The 13,723-nt window shown below is 39.5% G+C and overlaps 2 protein-coding genes and 1 non-coding gene across 6 annotated transcripts in view; 2 read left to right on the forward strand and 1 right to left on the reverse strand.

Moving 5' to 3' along the window:
* Positions 1-103: 103 nt before the first annotated feature.
* pus7 (pseudouridine synthase 7) lies at positions 104-8,608 on the reverse strand. The gene is made up of 17 exons (XM_067590325.1): positions 8,454-8,608; positions 8,145-8,258; positions 7,042-7,344; positions 6,856-6,940; positions 6,608-6,724; positions 6,373-6,517; positions 5,346-5,457; positions 5,175-5,252; positions 4,868-4,996; positions 4,124-4,249; positions 3,888-3,949; positions 3,629-3,789; positions 2,899-3,025; positions 2,447-2,548; positions 2,067-2,196; positions 1,745-1,836; positions 104-687 (listed from the first exon to the last, which is right to left on the reverse strand). The coding sequence occupies exons 3-17, from the start codon at positions 7,332-7,334 to the stop codon at positions 551-553; spliced, it is 1,896 nt and encodes a 631-aa protein (XP_067446426.1). The 5' UTR covers positions 7,335-7,344; positions 8,145-8,258; positions 8,454-8,608; the 3' UTR covers positions 104-550.
* A 1,197-nt stretch (positions 8,609-9,805) lies between these two features.
* On the forward strand, positions 9,806-9,879 carry trnat-agu (transfer RNA threonine (anticodon AGU)). Its single transcript has one exon. It is a non-coding gene; the product is annotated as a tRNA-Thr (tRNA).
* Positions 9,880-12,660: 2,781 nt separating this feature from the next.
* Positions 12,661-13,723, forward strand: part of srpk2 (SRSF protein kinase 2) — a 70,399-nt gene continuing 69,336 nt past the window's right edge. For 3 of the 4 annotated variants that reach the window (XM_067590321.1, XM_067590324.1, XM_067590322.1), the window contains exons 1-2: positions 12,661-12,800; positions 13,057-13,123. In XM_067590321.1, coding sequence (XP_067446422.1) covers positions 12,785-12,800; positions 13,057-13,123 — 83 coding nt within the window. In that variant the 5' untranslated portion in view covers positions 12,661-12,784. The remainder of the gene's footprint in view (positions 12,801-13,056; positions 13,124-13,723) is intronic. The other variant, XM_067590320.1, reaches the window with a different exon arrangement.

Consider the following 13,723-nt stretch of genomic DNA (forward strand, 5'->3'; position numbering starts at 1 on the left):
GAAACAAACACAGACAGTGGCTTAACTAAAGCCCCCGAGAAACACTACAGCACTAACAGTTCTCATGGTTTTATATACAGCAATAAAGACAGACTGCAGACTGTACACTCAACCTCTCAACATTTTTAATTTCTCGCTTCAGGTGTATTTTCGATTCACGCATTCAGTTGAAAGTTAAAAAACAAAAACTTATATTTCTGTACAAACAGCGCATGCTGATCACCATGTGTAGCAAGGACTGTGAGTGAGCACCCTGAAAGCACAAGGTTTACTGAAATCATTGTCAAAATATGCTTTTTATGTGCAGCACAGAAATATTTTAGAGAAAGTAAAAACATTTAAAAAAAAAAAAAAAAAGCTAAATAATGATAAATTGTTGCTCTTTGTACTTCAAAGAAATAACCTTAAGGTTCGCACAGAACCCAGATGCTCTCTGTCTCACGCAAACATTCAGTAATACACTTAAGACACTCACAACAGTAAGTAGCCACAGTAGACAGGTGCTTTGCAGCCTGCAGCAGTCCAGCTCAAGTCAGAATGTGTTCTGGTCTCAGTTGAACCAGGTGGTATTGAGCTGTGTCTGTTTCTTGATGCTTGTGTCCAACTTGAGGACCTCTCGGATCGCCATAGTAGCGTAAGTTGAGGGAGGCAGGGAGAACTCCATCCGCAGAGCACGATGCTTCCCCTCTGTTAGGGGAAATAGAGAAATACTGGATTAAGGCTGTGAACAGAGAAGGAAGCTGTCAAACAACCTTTTCATCCCATACTTAGATGAAAAATATCAAGAATGAGATTCCAACCAAAATCATTATTCATGTCTCTAAACACTATAAACCTTATGAACCCCAAACTGGCTTTAGGCTTATGTCACATTCATCAAGGTGATAGATCTAGTACAGCCCAGCTACTGCATGTCCTTGGCTTATTATTTTTGTTCATTTAAATACAATTAATAACCCGGGGACCTGCGTGACTATTAAAAATGATCTGTGAAAATACCACTTGCAGCACCAAAAGGCTGTAGTTTATTCAGTTTTTTTTTAATGATTGGTGTATGACAAGTGGCAAATGAAGCATATTCTTGGCAGTTCTCGTTTCCTGTAAACTGTAGTAAACAGTGTCTTTTTGGATCCAAAAACACAGATTCAAAGCAGCTATTACAAGACTCTGAAATTCCTCTTAGCTCTAGCTTTTTTAGCGTCTTTTCAGCTCATCGTTTTGGTTTTATGCCCCACAGCTTAACTGTTAAATTAAGCTGTGGGGTTAAGTTCAACTGTTCACTGCTCTCATCAGCACTTCCCAGCTGCAGCAGCCAGCTGTTTTCTGCAAAAAAAAGCTATGATAAGCCCACTGTACACCACCTGCCCAGTGCCAAACGACAGACAGACAAAGCTAGAGACTAGCTGGTGAACTTTGTGGAGCATTTATCTGAATTTATCAGAAGTTGGAGAGCAAAATAGAGCCAAAAGAAGAGTGAATATTGGACTAAACATTCTTCATGTGTGTGGACACACGACTTCAGACGAATGCTAATGTTGCTCTGTGTCTGCTGGATGTGTAAATAAGCAACCGTTTGCCACATCATCATGTCAACAACCAATCAAGCCTGTTGCGCTGCTCCCAAGTGGCCAAAAAAAAAACATTAAGTAATGTGAGTGGCAAAATCTATTTCACAATCATATCATGTCACAATTTTGAAGCAATTTGTTATGTATTTTAATGTTACAAGTCAACTGTGACTCACCTTTGTTGAAGACAGGAGCAGGTTTGTTCTCCAGTTTCTCAAAATCAGTATGCACCAGGGAGATCCTCGGGTCATCATATTGAATCACCTCCCTACACGGAAAATAAAGAAATACCACAACACACCAGTTTATAGACCACCAGCTGTGAAATAATGGCTCAATATTAAAAACAATGTATATAACTAACTGCAGTAGACAGTAACAGCTTCAGTATTGTAATGTGGTTGATATAACACGATTAAATCCTTGGTACTACACCATAATAAGAAATAATACACTAGCATTTAATTTGCTGGGGTTGAGTAGTGAAGGCATGCTAACCAGCTGACATCACTAGGTCTGATGATGATGCGTCGGTAGGCTCCAGCGAGAGAATAATCCTTCACTTTGTGTCTCATGTTGTCGATGTCCAGCCCGTCTGCAGAGAGCATCTCTCTGTAACCTTTACCCACTGACAGACAGACACAAACATGACTGTAATACCACACAATTAAATGCCCAGAACAACACTTGCCTGTTATTTCCTTTTCTGTTGTAAGTTCACTTCTAATTCAGATTTTTCTATTGTTGTGTGTGTTAGAAACAGGAACGGATGTCTTCACATACGTTAGTGTTACCACCACCCGATGTTATTTTCACAGCTATACTTTCTTGTACTGTGCAAATAAGTGAACTCTTAATCGCAGAGACCGACTTCTTACCGTGGTGAGAGGGGTAAATGACGTCGAAGCCTGGGAGTGGCATCACTATGTCGTGGATGGAGCAGTTCTCCGCCTCCTCAGCAGACAGTACGTGTGCTGTTGCTTTATGAACATATGAGAGACAACACATCAGCAAACATGATTTTCCGTCATAACACCATGAGACTGCAACCCTATGAAATTAAATGCATTTTCCTGGACCCAATATTTGTCTTAGTCTGGTTAAATGAGTAAAATTATTGGTTGGAAAACTTCAATATTCTTCTATAGACTTTATTTGGATAGTAACAAGTTTGCTAAATAATCTACATTGTTTTGGAAAACATCGTCAGCTTAATGCTTAAAATGTTTTAATATGTTTAAGAGGTTTATTTTATTTTTTAATTTATCCTCTTTTTAAGCAGGAAGTCTTGAGAGACCTGATTAGTCAGCTGAAAAAGTGAACTACTAACTTCCTCTGAGCACCAGGTCTCCCTCCACAGCCTTCAGTCCAAAGGCCTCGATTCTGCGGCTCACCATGGTGTTCCACACCACGCTCTGGTAGCTGTGGATATACATAAGACGGTTGTTGCGTGGGATCTGGAAAAAAAAACAATAAACAACAATAGTCATGAGAATGAGTTTGGGATATAACTAAATTGCTGGTGAAGATATGTTTATCAATTAAGGGTTTCCGCTTTATCCTACTTTAAATTCATACACATATTTACGCCTGGCATATGCATACTCAACAGTTTGGTTCAGTTCTGCATCTAACGATTATTTTTATTATCGATAAGGCATTTGGTCTTTAAAAAGTCCAAAAACGGTGAAAAATGTCAATGATGATTACCAAAAGCCAAAGATGCAACCTAAAATGTCATGTTTTGTCCTGACCAACAGTCAACAAACAAAAGATATTCAGTTATCATAGAGGACTAAATAAACCATAAAATATTCATATTTATAAGAAGCAGGAAACAGAGAATTTAAGCATTTTTCCTTAAAAAAATTACTCAAAATGATTAATATATTATCAAAATACTCTGTGATAAATTATCTGTCAATCGACTAATCAATTCATAAACTAATTGTTGCAGCTCTAGTTTGGTTATAAAAGCACTTTGATCAGCTGCTACTTCTTTTTTAAGTTATTTTCACCTGCCCACTTTAAACTATTAGCATTATTAATAGAAAACCAACCAGTCCAAATGCAGTAACGATATTCTTCTTGCCGTACATGGACAGGCCTCGCAGCAGCTGTCCCTCCACACAGCGCTTGTTGGGAAGCTTTTTCAGGGCTGCCTCTGGGTCCTGAGTTTTTGCCCACTCCTCCCTGCAGCGGACCAAGAACTCTTTCTCAGCTGGAGAAACCAATAAAAACAGAGAAATATTAGAAGGGCTACAGAGCGACTTTACAGATGGAAGAAAAAAAAAAGAAGTGAGAAAAATTGTTTATTACCTCCAGGACGAGGCTTCAGTATTAAATCCACCACTTCCTTCCAGTCATTTTTCAAGATGGCCCTGCCAGACAAAAACATTAATCAACACCGTCGTGCCACAACTTTTGCCATGTGCCATCTTTTATGTTAGACTTTTATTATTCTGTTTTTACTGTAGAACATTTTGTAAGTTTGGTGAAAGGTACTGCATAAATAAAGTTAATATCATGTCAGTATCTCCATATAACGACTTTACCTGCCGACTTGTTGCGTAGGCACGGCTGTGGTGCCGAAGCGCTGCATGCCGTAGTAGTTGATGAAGCCTGTCTGCTTGAGGGATGTCATGGCCTGATGGACCTGTTCATCTGTTCCTGAGATGTTTCTGACATACAAACATGTTAACAAATACATCAATGTGGCATATACTCATGGAACAAGGTTAAGGTAATGACAAGACCAGACCCCCCCCAAAAAAAAGACACAAGTGGCAAATCAATTCAAAGGTAGGTAGCTAGCTGGTAATACATTAGATATGAACATGGCAATATAAGTGAACTACACCATGAATAAGCTAAATGTTTAATGCATCTTTACAACCTGAAAGACGCTGAACTCATCTTTGTGAAGCTTATATTGCTCCATTTTTTTGTTAGTCTTAGTTAGTCTCATTCAGATTTTGATAATCACTCATAATCAATCTAGACCCTTCATGATAATATCAAACAGGTTTTTTATTACTTGAATTTCAACATGAATTGCTATTTGAGCTCACAGTCAGTCAGATTAAATTCTTGCATAATAAAAGAGAAGATGTACTGACTGTTCAGGGTGACCTGCATTATTTTTTAAAAATGAGATATCAACTATCATGGCCAAATTGGGTTGCAAATGGTCTTTAGATCATGCAGTACAGCTTATGAATATACCAGCTGCAGCATGCACAATGAAGCGCATGAATGGAATATCATGCACAATAGAAAGTGTGATAACATCTGCTGACCTGATGACAACAGTGAAGTGGTTGCCCTGCAGCTCCCCCAGCTTTAAAGGGTGGTTTTTGTAGCAGAAATTTCCAAGCTTGAGGTTGATGAGGCACTTGTTGAGGTGAGCCAACCTCTCTGCTGTGATCCTGAGAGAACAAGAGAAGTTTCTTCATTATCAATCTCGTGCAACAACCTGATCCACCGCATACAAACAGCAAAAACACCTCCAGCGCTGGCAAAATGCAACTTTAATCATCCGCAGAAAATCTGAGAATCAATGCACACGTATTACTGTAGTGATTAGTTACAGCCTTACACACTCACTTGAGCACAGCAATCTCCTGCACAGTGATGGCTCTCTTGTCCTTGGTTCCCATGTAGGAAAACATATTGGGTCTAACCCTAGAAAGACAAGCATCATTGTACATAATGGTTTTCAAAACATCAATCACATTTCATTGTGCGAATAAACTGTCTTTTTGATGATCTAATCACCTGAGGAACTTTGAAAGCACATTGATAGCGTCCATGGTGTCCTTGTTCTCCTTGTACAGGACAAAGTGGCAAAAACTGCCTCGGTTTTTGGGCCAGAAGTGTTTCCTTGGGGCTTTCATGGAGACAGAAAAAAACATGTACTGAAATATAAAGTAGGAAAATATGAGGTAATGATCATTGATTCACATTTATTAATATACATATCACTTTAGAGGCATCCCAAGATTCTAGTTATGCCTTTACAGATTTTCTACTTATACACTTTTCTGAGAAAGATAACCTCAGAAACCAACTTTGAGCCAAAAAACCTCAGATTGTTTTTTCACTCTCTTATTCACAGAATGGAAATATATTCCAACAGTTATTACGATACCAAAACCTGCTTTAACCTCATCTTATTACCGACACCTAACTCCTAACTGCCTCTTTGCTTGTGTGAAGAATAAGCTCTTACCTGCAGTTGTTTTGACCTCTATCCAACAGAGAAGAGCAAAAGGAGGATAGAATAGTGTTACTAAGAAAGAGATGCTTATAGACTGTGGGACGAGTTGTCAGGGGTGAGATCTGCATGCATGGGCCTAAGAGTGGAGTGTGGTATTTAATGGTTTATGCAACACGGGTGAAAGCTCTTTTCAAGGCACCAAGGTATTTCTGCTTTCCTCTGTTGCCTTAAATCATTCAGCCTGAACATACTAAGTCATAATCTAGATCAGAGCATTCCACTGAATAACATGTTTGCTCCATAATCAAATAAATGCTTGTTTAAATATCATAAAGAGTAAAAATCTAAGAAGAATCATGCAGGTGTGTTGGTCATGCACATGCACAAGTGCGTGCGTCCTATTTTATTGCTTCCAGCTGTGATCACATGCATACTAACAGATGAAAATCATAAAAAAAAGACATGCAATAAATCTTTTCATTTATCATTAAATGAAGTATGATTTAGTAATTTAGAATTTACTGGACCAGAATTCTGTCCAGACGGTTTACGGCTAGCACGTGGTTCTGTCTCTTCTCTAAATACCTGCTAGAGCTTTCTTCCCAGCAGCGTGGTAGGCCACTATGAACTTGCGACCTTCCTTCTCCTCTGTCTTTGTCTCCAGACCAGGATACTGAGTTTTGATGGCTTTGTGGACCAGCGTCCGCTTCTCTTTTGTATCATCCACTACCTTCAATGTTAAAAAAGGAGAAGACATTAGCTATAACTCTCAAGATATTACAGAGTTTTAAATAATGGCAAAGGTATCCAGTACACTCACCTCAATGGAGACACTGCCCTCTTTATTCTTGAAGAGCTGCAGCTCCCCGAGTTGCTTTTTCTGCTCTTCAGTCAGCACATCAGATTCCTGCGGCTCCTCTTGAGCTTCTGTAACTTCCTAACACAGAACAAACATACACAAACACATTAAGAGGTTTTAAAGTCAACTTTTAGAACTAGCTGTGTGAAATCTTACAAACAGTAAAGAGAATTTTAATTGAATAACTGAAATTTAATCCAATACCTTACCTGAACTTCTGCAGGAATAGAGAGGTCATCTAAATGCACTATCTTGCCTTGTTTGCTGATTTCATTCACCACAAAATCTGAATACCTGTACATGAGCACAAACCACAAGAAATGATCTATTAAACAATACAAACTCAATCATTTTGAGACAAAATGTGTAAGTTCTGGAGACTCTGGAGGACGAACCTTTCCTTCAGGATTCCTGAGAAGCCCTCGTGATCACTGACATACTTCAGGATGCCCACATCCAGCTCGGTGAGGCCATGCTTCATCATATCAGCAAAGGTCTCACCGTCCTCCTCTCCATTACTTGCTTCACCCTCTGACTCCTCCTCATCATTTCGGTGGAGAGTACTTCCATTCCCGTGATCACTCTCAACTCTGGGTCTCTTTGACAGAGCGTCTTCCTCCTCATCCTCTGGACAACCTCTCTTTTCTCCAATCTGGACAGGCACAGGCTTGGGCTCTGATTCGGCCATTGCACCCAAGCTGTGAGACAAAGATTGAAACAAACATTTTAAGGACACAATTTAAAGTTTCACCTACACTCCTACTGTGAGGAAAGTTGTATAACGTCTTCTGAGGCTAAAGAGGGAGCCTTTATAAGTCTGAGACAACAATGCTGATGATGCCGTTAGGGTTATTTTTGGGGCATTTTAGCCTTTATCAGTATGAGACAGTAGAGAGCTGTCAGGAAATGAGGGAGTAAAGGCTGCGTTCAGACCGACTGTTGTTTTAACACAGGTCTGTTTTGGGTCTGAATACCTGCTAAGGGAATGACTTGCAACAAAGCTGTACTTGAAGCAGGGACCAGGACTTTGCTTTTATACAATAAGCATCTTAAAAACCTCTCCTACCAGGAAGCCCTAATGCTCAATCAATTTCTGGCAGAGAGTCTGAGTTGCAGTCTGGGCTCATGGCGAAAGACGTGGGCATTTACTATGCAGAGGAAGTTTAACGAAAGATGCTATTGAGTATCTTACTTACAGAAAATGTAGAATCCAGATTTTTGGGGGTGGGCTTGACCCATATTATCCCCTATGTTACTACAACAGAGCCCCTTAGTATCTCAGACCAGATGATTTCATTCATGATGATATAGGTATCAATTTTGTTGATATTTTATTATATTATTATATAATCAATTGGAAATAGAGCTCAAAGCTACATTATGGTATCTAATACTGCATTACAGTCGATTCTAATAGGGTGAGAGTAATGACAGCATAACTGAACTGAGCTGAGCTGAACTAACATTAATGGCCTATAAAACGATGCTACTGTATTACCGCTTGTGAAGCTGAGGTAGCAAGAGACAGGTGTGGATTTGGGAAACACTTCTTGTCTCCCAGCTGCCAAACACTTGCAGAGACCTTTTGAGGGACCCGAGCTTGACGCAGGTACTGAAAAAAGAGGCATAAAACATACTGCTTTCACTCAAAAGTTAGCAAAGCTGCTAGCGCATTCGCAGTGTCATCAGAAAGCTAACATCGCCAGCTAAGGTTGACATTGCTAACAGCAAAGCAAAGCTGAAAAACTCACTGTAAATAACACGAAAGACGTTGTTGTTTCCATTAAAAAGGCTGATTTTAACCTACCTGCGTCTGGTGAGATTCAGAAGTGTGCGGACAACATTGAACGCCAGTGTTTCCTCTAACACGTGTGTGTGTGTGTGTGTGTGTGTGTGTGTATGTGTGTGTGTGTGTGTGTGTGTGTGTGTGTGTGTGTGTGTGTTCCAAACCGGAAGCTAAATATTATTCCTAGGATGGCGAAGTCATGACCCGCCTTACTCTGCCACTGATTGGCTAGTACTCCTTGCCTTCGTTGGTTTGGTTGGCTATATTTAGGTACTAGGAGTAAGATTGGTTAGAAATAGGGTAAGAATATCAGGATAAACCAATCAGAGGCAGAGTAGGGCGGGTCATAACTTCGCCATCCTAGGACAAAAAAAAATCTCAAACCGGAAACAGTTCCTACCCTGAAGCCCTCCCACTAAAAACGTTTGGTTAAGGTCTTGTGTCAATCAAGGAGATAGAATGAATTAAAGTATCTCTGTCTTATAAAATATGAACAAGTTAACAGCTAAAAATTAACACACATTTGTAAAAGTCGGCGTTAACCTTCACGGATACGTCGTCCTTCTGCAATACTGCTGTTACCATAGCAATTTAACGTCGATGTATTAATATCAACGGCTGTCGAAGACGACGTTCTGGTAAGTTATGGCTGTGGAAAAGAATAAATAAATAAATAAAAATACAATACGTCAAATTACAATTTAACTTATTGCAACATTTTATTAGGATGAATTATTGTTGAACTAGTTTCTGAAGCAAACTTGAAGCAGAGTCGAACGTAATTTTATTTTTGTGTTGTTGTTTTTTTCACACTTTATTGAGTACATGAATGAACATGAGGTACATTCTTGGGAACAAAATGCCAGTAGGGGTTCACAAACAACACATGTGAAATAGAAGGAAATTTTAATAAAAATGTTAAATATAAGAATAAATACATAAAATAAATAAAACAACAGAATAGAGTTATATAGAGACATTAAAAACAAAACACTCAGTGGCAGTTTTTACAGCCTTCTTATTAATGCAAGATTTAATGTCTGTAAGCTCACACTCTTTGTGAGGTTATGCTTATACTTATGAATATGAAGGTTAACCAAGATAATTATAAGACTGATGATGTGTGCTTGTTGCACATGCTTTCGGTTGTAACTTAAAAACCCAAACATTAGCCTATACATATTTATACAATAAAGCAAAAACAGCCATACATGTAAATTAATAAAGTGAGAAACTCCTTGCCACAGTCTCATGTTGTCTAACGTATTTACGATGCAATGACGCAAGTTATCGGCTAGTTATGACTGGATTAACCACTATCGAGTCATTCAGTGCACCGATACGAGTGAATAATAATGTCATGACGCCACAGCGGCGCCGTGGCTTAGTTGGTTAAAGCGCCTGTCTAGTAAACAGGAGATCCTGGGTTCGAATCCCAGCGGTGCCTTTTCATTAAGAGGAGGTTAAACACAGGTTGCACAGAGGCTTGTTAACTTCTGCGGTTCATGACAATAATTAAAAGCAGATTTGACCTACAGATGGTGTAGCAAAACGTTGTCAAATTAACGAAGTTGATTTCCTTAATACGCTCATGAGCACTGATTGGATATTAGATCTATCTGACTAATTTATTGGTTACGTGTTTCTTATACTCATTTCTTGTTAGTTTCGACTTCCGATTGCAGTTTTTTTCTGTTTGGCAGTTTCCTTTTGCCATATCTGATTTTTAAATCTTGACTTATGCACCTGCAATTTCCGCAGAAATAATATGACCTTTAGTATTTTGCTTTCAAAACACCACTGTCAAAGTGAAAGCTTTTAAAAACAGTGAAGGTTTATATTTAATGTCTTCCTCTTTGTATGTATTCTGACTAATAATCCTCCATTGTGCAGATACCCCACCTTCCTTAACTGAATAGTCCTACTAATATTTTAACATGAAATTTTAATAGCCAAATGGTGAGCTAGAGTGTTTAAAATGTCATGATATACTGTTCATTATTCAATATTTACCATGTCAATGCCCTTTTCATTCATCCTTTCTGGAAAACTACACATGTTTAACTAAGAGCAGTATGCAAAGTAAGAAGCCAAAAATGAAAAACTAAAGACTTGTTTGCCAAATCCATTCAAATACCTGTGTTGCAATGTCATATTTATCCAACTGACTGGGGAAATAACACATTTCAGGTGTGAAATGTTTTTGTTGGTGCAGATGGTTATTTGCATATAGACTCACTACAGCAGCATATAAAATAAGATAAGATAAATTAAGATAAGACTTTATTTTCCCAGAAGGAAATTTGCCTTGAATACACATTGCTGCTGCTGCTGCTGTAGCTACAGTATCAAATAATTCAACAATATATACACATCATACATCTCATATCAACGTATCATATCTCATATCATACAATACCTTGGTAGTCGTACTGTATAGGACTACTGCATATCCAGAAATTAAAGGGAGTACTACAGTATGTCCCCAAGCAAAAACCTGTGTAATACCCCCCTTTCCACATCAGCTCGAAACTGAAAATGATGGACGAGAGATGGACGGTTCAGATTCAGTGACAGGACCATGTTGTTTCCCAAGGTCAAGCCATATTTTCTGGTGATGTAATCTTGGCAAACACAAGAATTAAGTATAAATTGAAGGTGACAAAGCCTTGTGCCATGTTACTGCCTTCTTTTGTAGCCCTAATAGGAGCCTCTTCAAACATATAAAGGGTTGTGAATTATAATTACTGTGCTTGTAGTGACAAATTTGTGTTTGCCTCAGAACTCGGGCAATGAATTAGTTTCTGATTGCAGGCTTTTGAAAGGAGCTGTTTGTGGTCTGAACAGATATTATTCTGACTAATTATAGAGAAACATTTTTCAAGTAATTCCAATTATAATAGCAGGTTATGTATGGGTGTAAACAAGTAATTTCTCATACTAACCGAGAGTAACCAGGCTGTTTTGCACCATGGAAGATAAAAGATGAGACAAGAAAACTGTAATAATGTCCAAATCAAATTGATGCAATGCAGCATCAGAATGTAAGTCATAAAATTAACAAGTCTGGTCGAAATATAATAAAGCAGCAAGTGGGATGCAGACGGCAATAGAAAAAAATACAGCGAACTATAAATAGTTTAGAGGCAGCATCCTGGACTTGAGACCAAGCTTTTTTTTCTTCTTACTGAAACGGTGTAGTGTAATATATTGTCTCTTAAACTTGTTGCCTTTCATATTGAGACAATACATATTTTGTCAATATAGTTTGTTTTTTAAACTGTCTCAATATGTCTGTTTTGGGGTCCTATGCATTAGGGATACAGATTGAACTAAATACTTCTTTTCATCATGATCATAGTGTTTTTCATTTCATCATAAGTTGATATGATTCACATAACATACAAGAGCCCATCCTGTTATTTTATCTATGGCAACAAGAAGAAATGCAACGGTGGAGGAAGTATTCAGGAGGACAATAATTTTCATTACAAGTAAAAGTCATTCAGTCTATTATCAGAAAAATGTGACTGAAGTATCAAAAGTATTTGTTATGCAGAATATCCCGGTTGAGGGAGTGTTATGCATGCTGGGAAGTTGTCTTAAAACATTCAAGTTCAATATGACTTGTATGGGAGTAGAAGGTACTAGAAAATGGAACCTACCCAGTAAAAGAACCCAGTAAAAGAACCTAAAAATACAGAAAATGTGCTTTCCAGTTTTGAAGAAGTGAGAGTTACACTTACATATATTTAGTGCATGCTGGGAAGTAGGTTAAAAAAATCCTATATTTAAATGAAATTCATCTGTATGGTCTAAGTTGTGAATTTATGAAATGCTAAATACATTCTTTCTAAAAATGTAAATTATGGAACCAGCAGCACAAAATAAAATTGACTGAGCAACACACACATTTAGTTCATCATATTGTGTGTATGTATGATATGTACTGCAGGCTATGTGTGAAAGGCATTTTAGGGTTTTTACACGTCTCTTTTAACTCTTCCTCTAGAGACAAGCGGACTCGGAAGAAGAGCTTACTCCCTGAATAAAGTGCTGCACAGTAGAAAAGTGTAAACTTGTCTCAGTCTCAGTTGCAGACGGACTGCACGCGACTCTCGCTTCAAACGACAGAGGGAGCGCGTGTCATCCAAAGGTAGAGAGGTTAGCGTCTGTGTGTGTGTGTGTGTGTGTGTGTGTGTGTGTGTGTGGTTTAATGTGTGTGTGTGTGTGTGTTTGTGCAAGTGAGAGAGAGAGAGAGAGAGAGAGAGAGAGAGAGAGAGAGAGAGAGAGAGTTCGGCTGCTGCCGCCGAGCTGCCCGGCCGCTCCTGCTGAGGGGAAGAGGAGGAAACATGAGCTCCAGGAAAGGTGCGTATCCCTCAGCCTCTAACTTGGCTATGCTACCCCACTTCTGGTTGTCTTTAAAAAATGAAAGGTGGCGGAAGTTACGCGAGTAGACAGCCTACCAGGGCATGCTAAAACGACGCTAAATGACCCGTGCCATCAAGCTTTTAGAGCCTTATGATGTATGTTTGTTCTCTCTCTCCCCCCCGTCCCTCCTACACCCTTCCCCGGATTCGGACGTCGGTCATGCCCGTGGATAAACGGAACCTCACCCCGGCAGTGATGGCCATCCAGGCCAGGAAGAGGAGGCCGAAGGGGAAGAAAGACAAAACCGGTCACCATCGGAGGTAAGCGGGGCGGCGGCGGTTAGGGGATTGTGCGGCGTAGTGGACGTGAGTGTTTGTTTGCATTGGTTTGGTTTGTTGACAACGGTCCCTCTCGGTATGACGCCGGCGCTGCTGCCGGTGCGTCGGCGGTATAGACTGTGCGCACATATGGCACAAGGCGTGCATTTCCATCTCACAGACAGTCTACTGTGGAGTGTGGGAAGAGTTGCCATTTACGTTAAAGGACTCAGACTGAGTATCTGGAGGATGAGGTTCCCACAGGTCCCCACTTGACTCGCCGACGGCTGTTTTCTAGCAACATTTTGCAGCCACAAAGCTTACAGCTCTTCAGCTTTGTGCCTTATTTTGCCTCCCTGAGATTACAGTACTGATGGCCTCTTGAATGATTTTTGAGCTGGGGGGGTGGGGGGTTGTAAAGGAGGTTTAACAGATGTGACAGCTCATTTCCTTGCCCTCATGCACTAGTGATGGCAGCCCTGGAATGATAAGGAATAAAACACCTCCCTTTAACGCCTGGTCTATTTGTGCATTTCTCACTTGGTGTTTGATTATGTAACTTTCCTTGAATTTGTCAGAATTGCTTCCTGGTGTGTGTGTGTG

Source organism: Thunnus thynnus, chromosome 5 (assembly GCF_963924715.1).
Source record: "Thunnus thynnus chromosome 5, fThuThy2.1, whole genome shotgun sequence".
In the NCBI taxonomy this organism is placed as follows: Eukaryota; Metazoa; Chordata; class Actinopteri; order Scombriformes; family Scombridae; genus Thunnus; species Thunnus thynnus.

Bases quoted from the DNA above. Each gene is read 5' to 3' on its own strand.
- pus7 (XM_067590325.1), bottom strand. From the start codon at position 7,334: ATGGCCGAATCAGAGCCCAAGCCTGTGCCTGTCCAGATTGGAGAAAAG. The intron at 5,253-5,345 runs GTGATTAGATCA...TTGTCTTTCTAG, and splicing joins GTGCTTTCAAAGTTCCTCAG to GGTTAGACCCAATATGTTTT. The intron at 1,837-2,066 runs GTTAGCATGCCT...TTTTCCGTGTAG, and splicing joins AGACCTAGTGATGTCAGCTG to GGAGGTGATTCAATATGATG.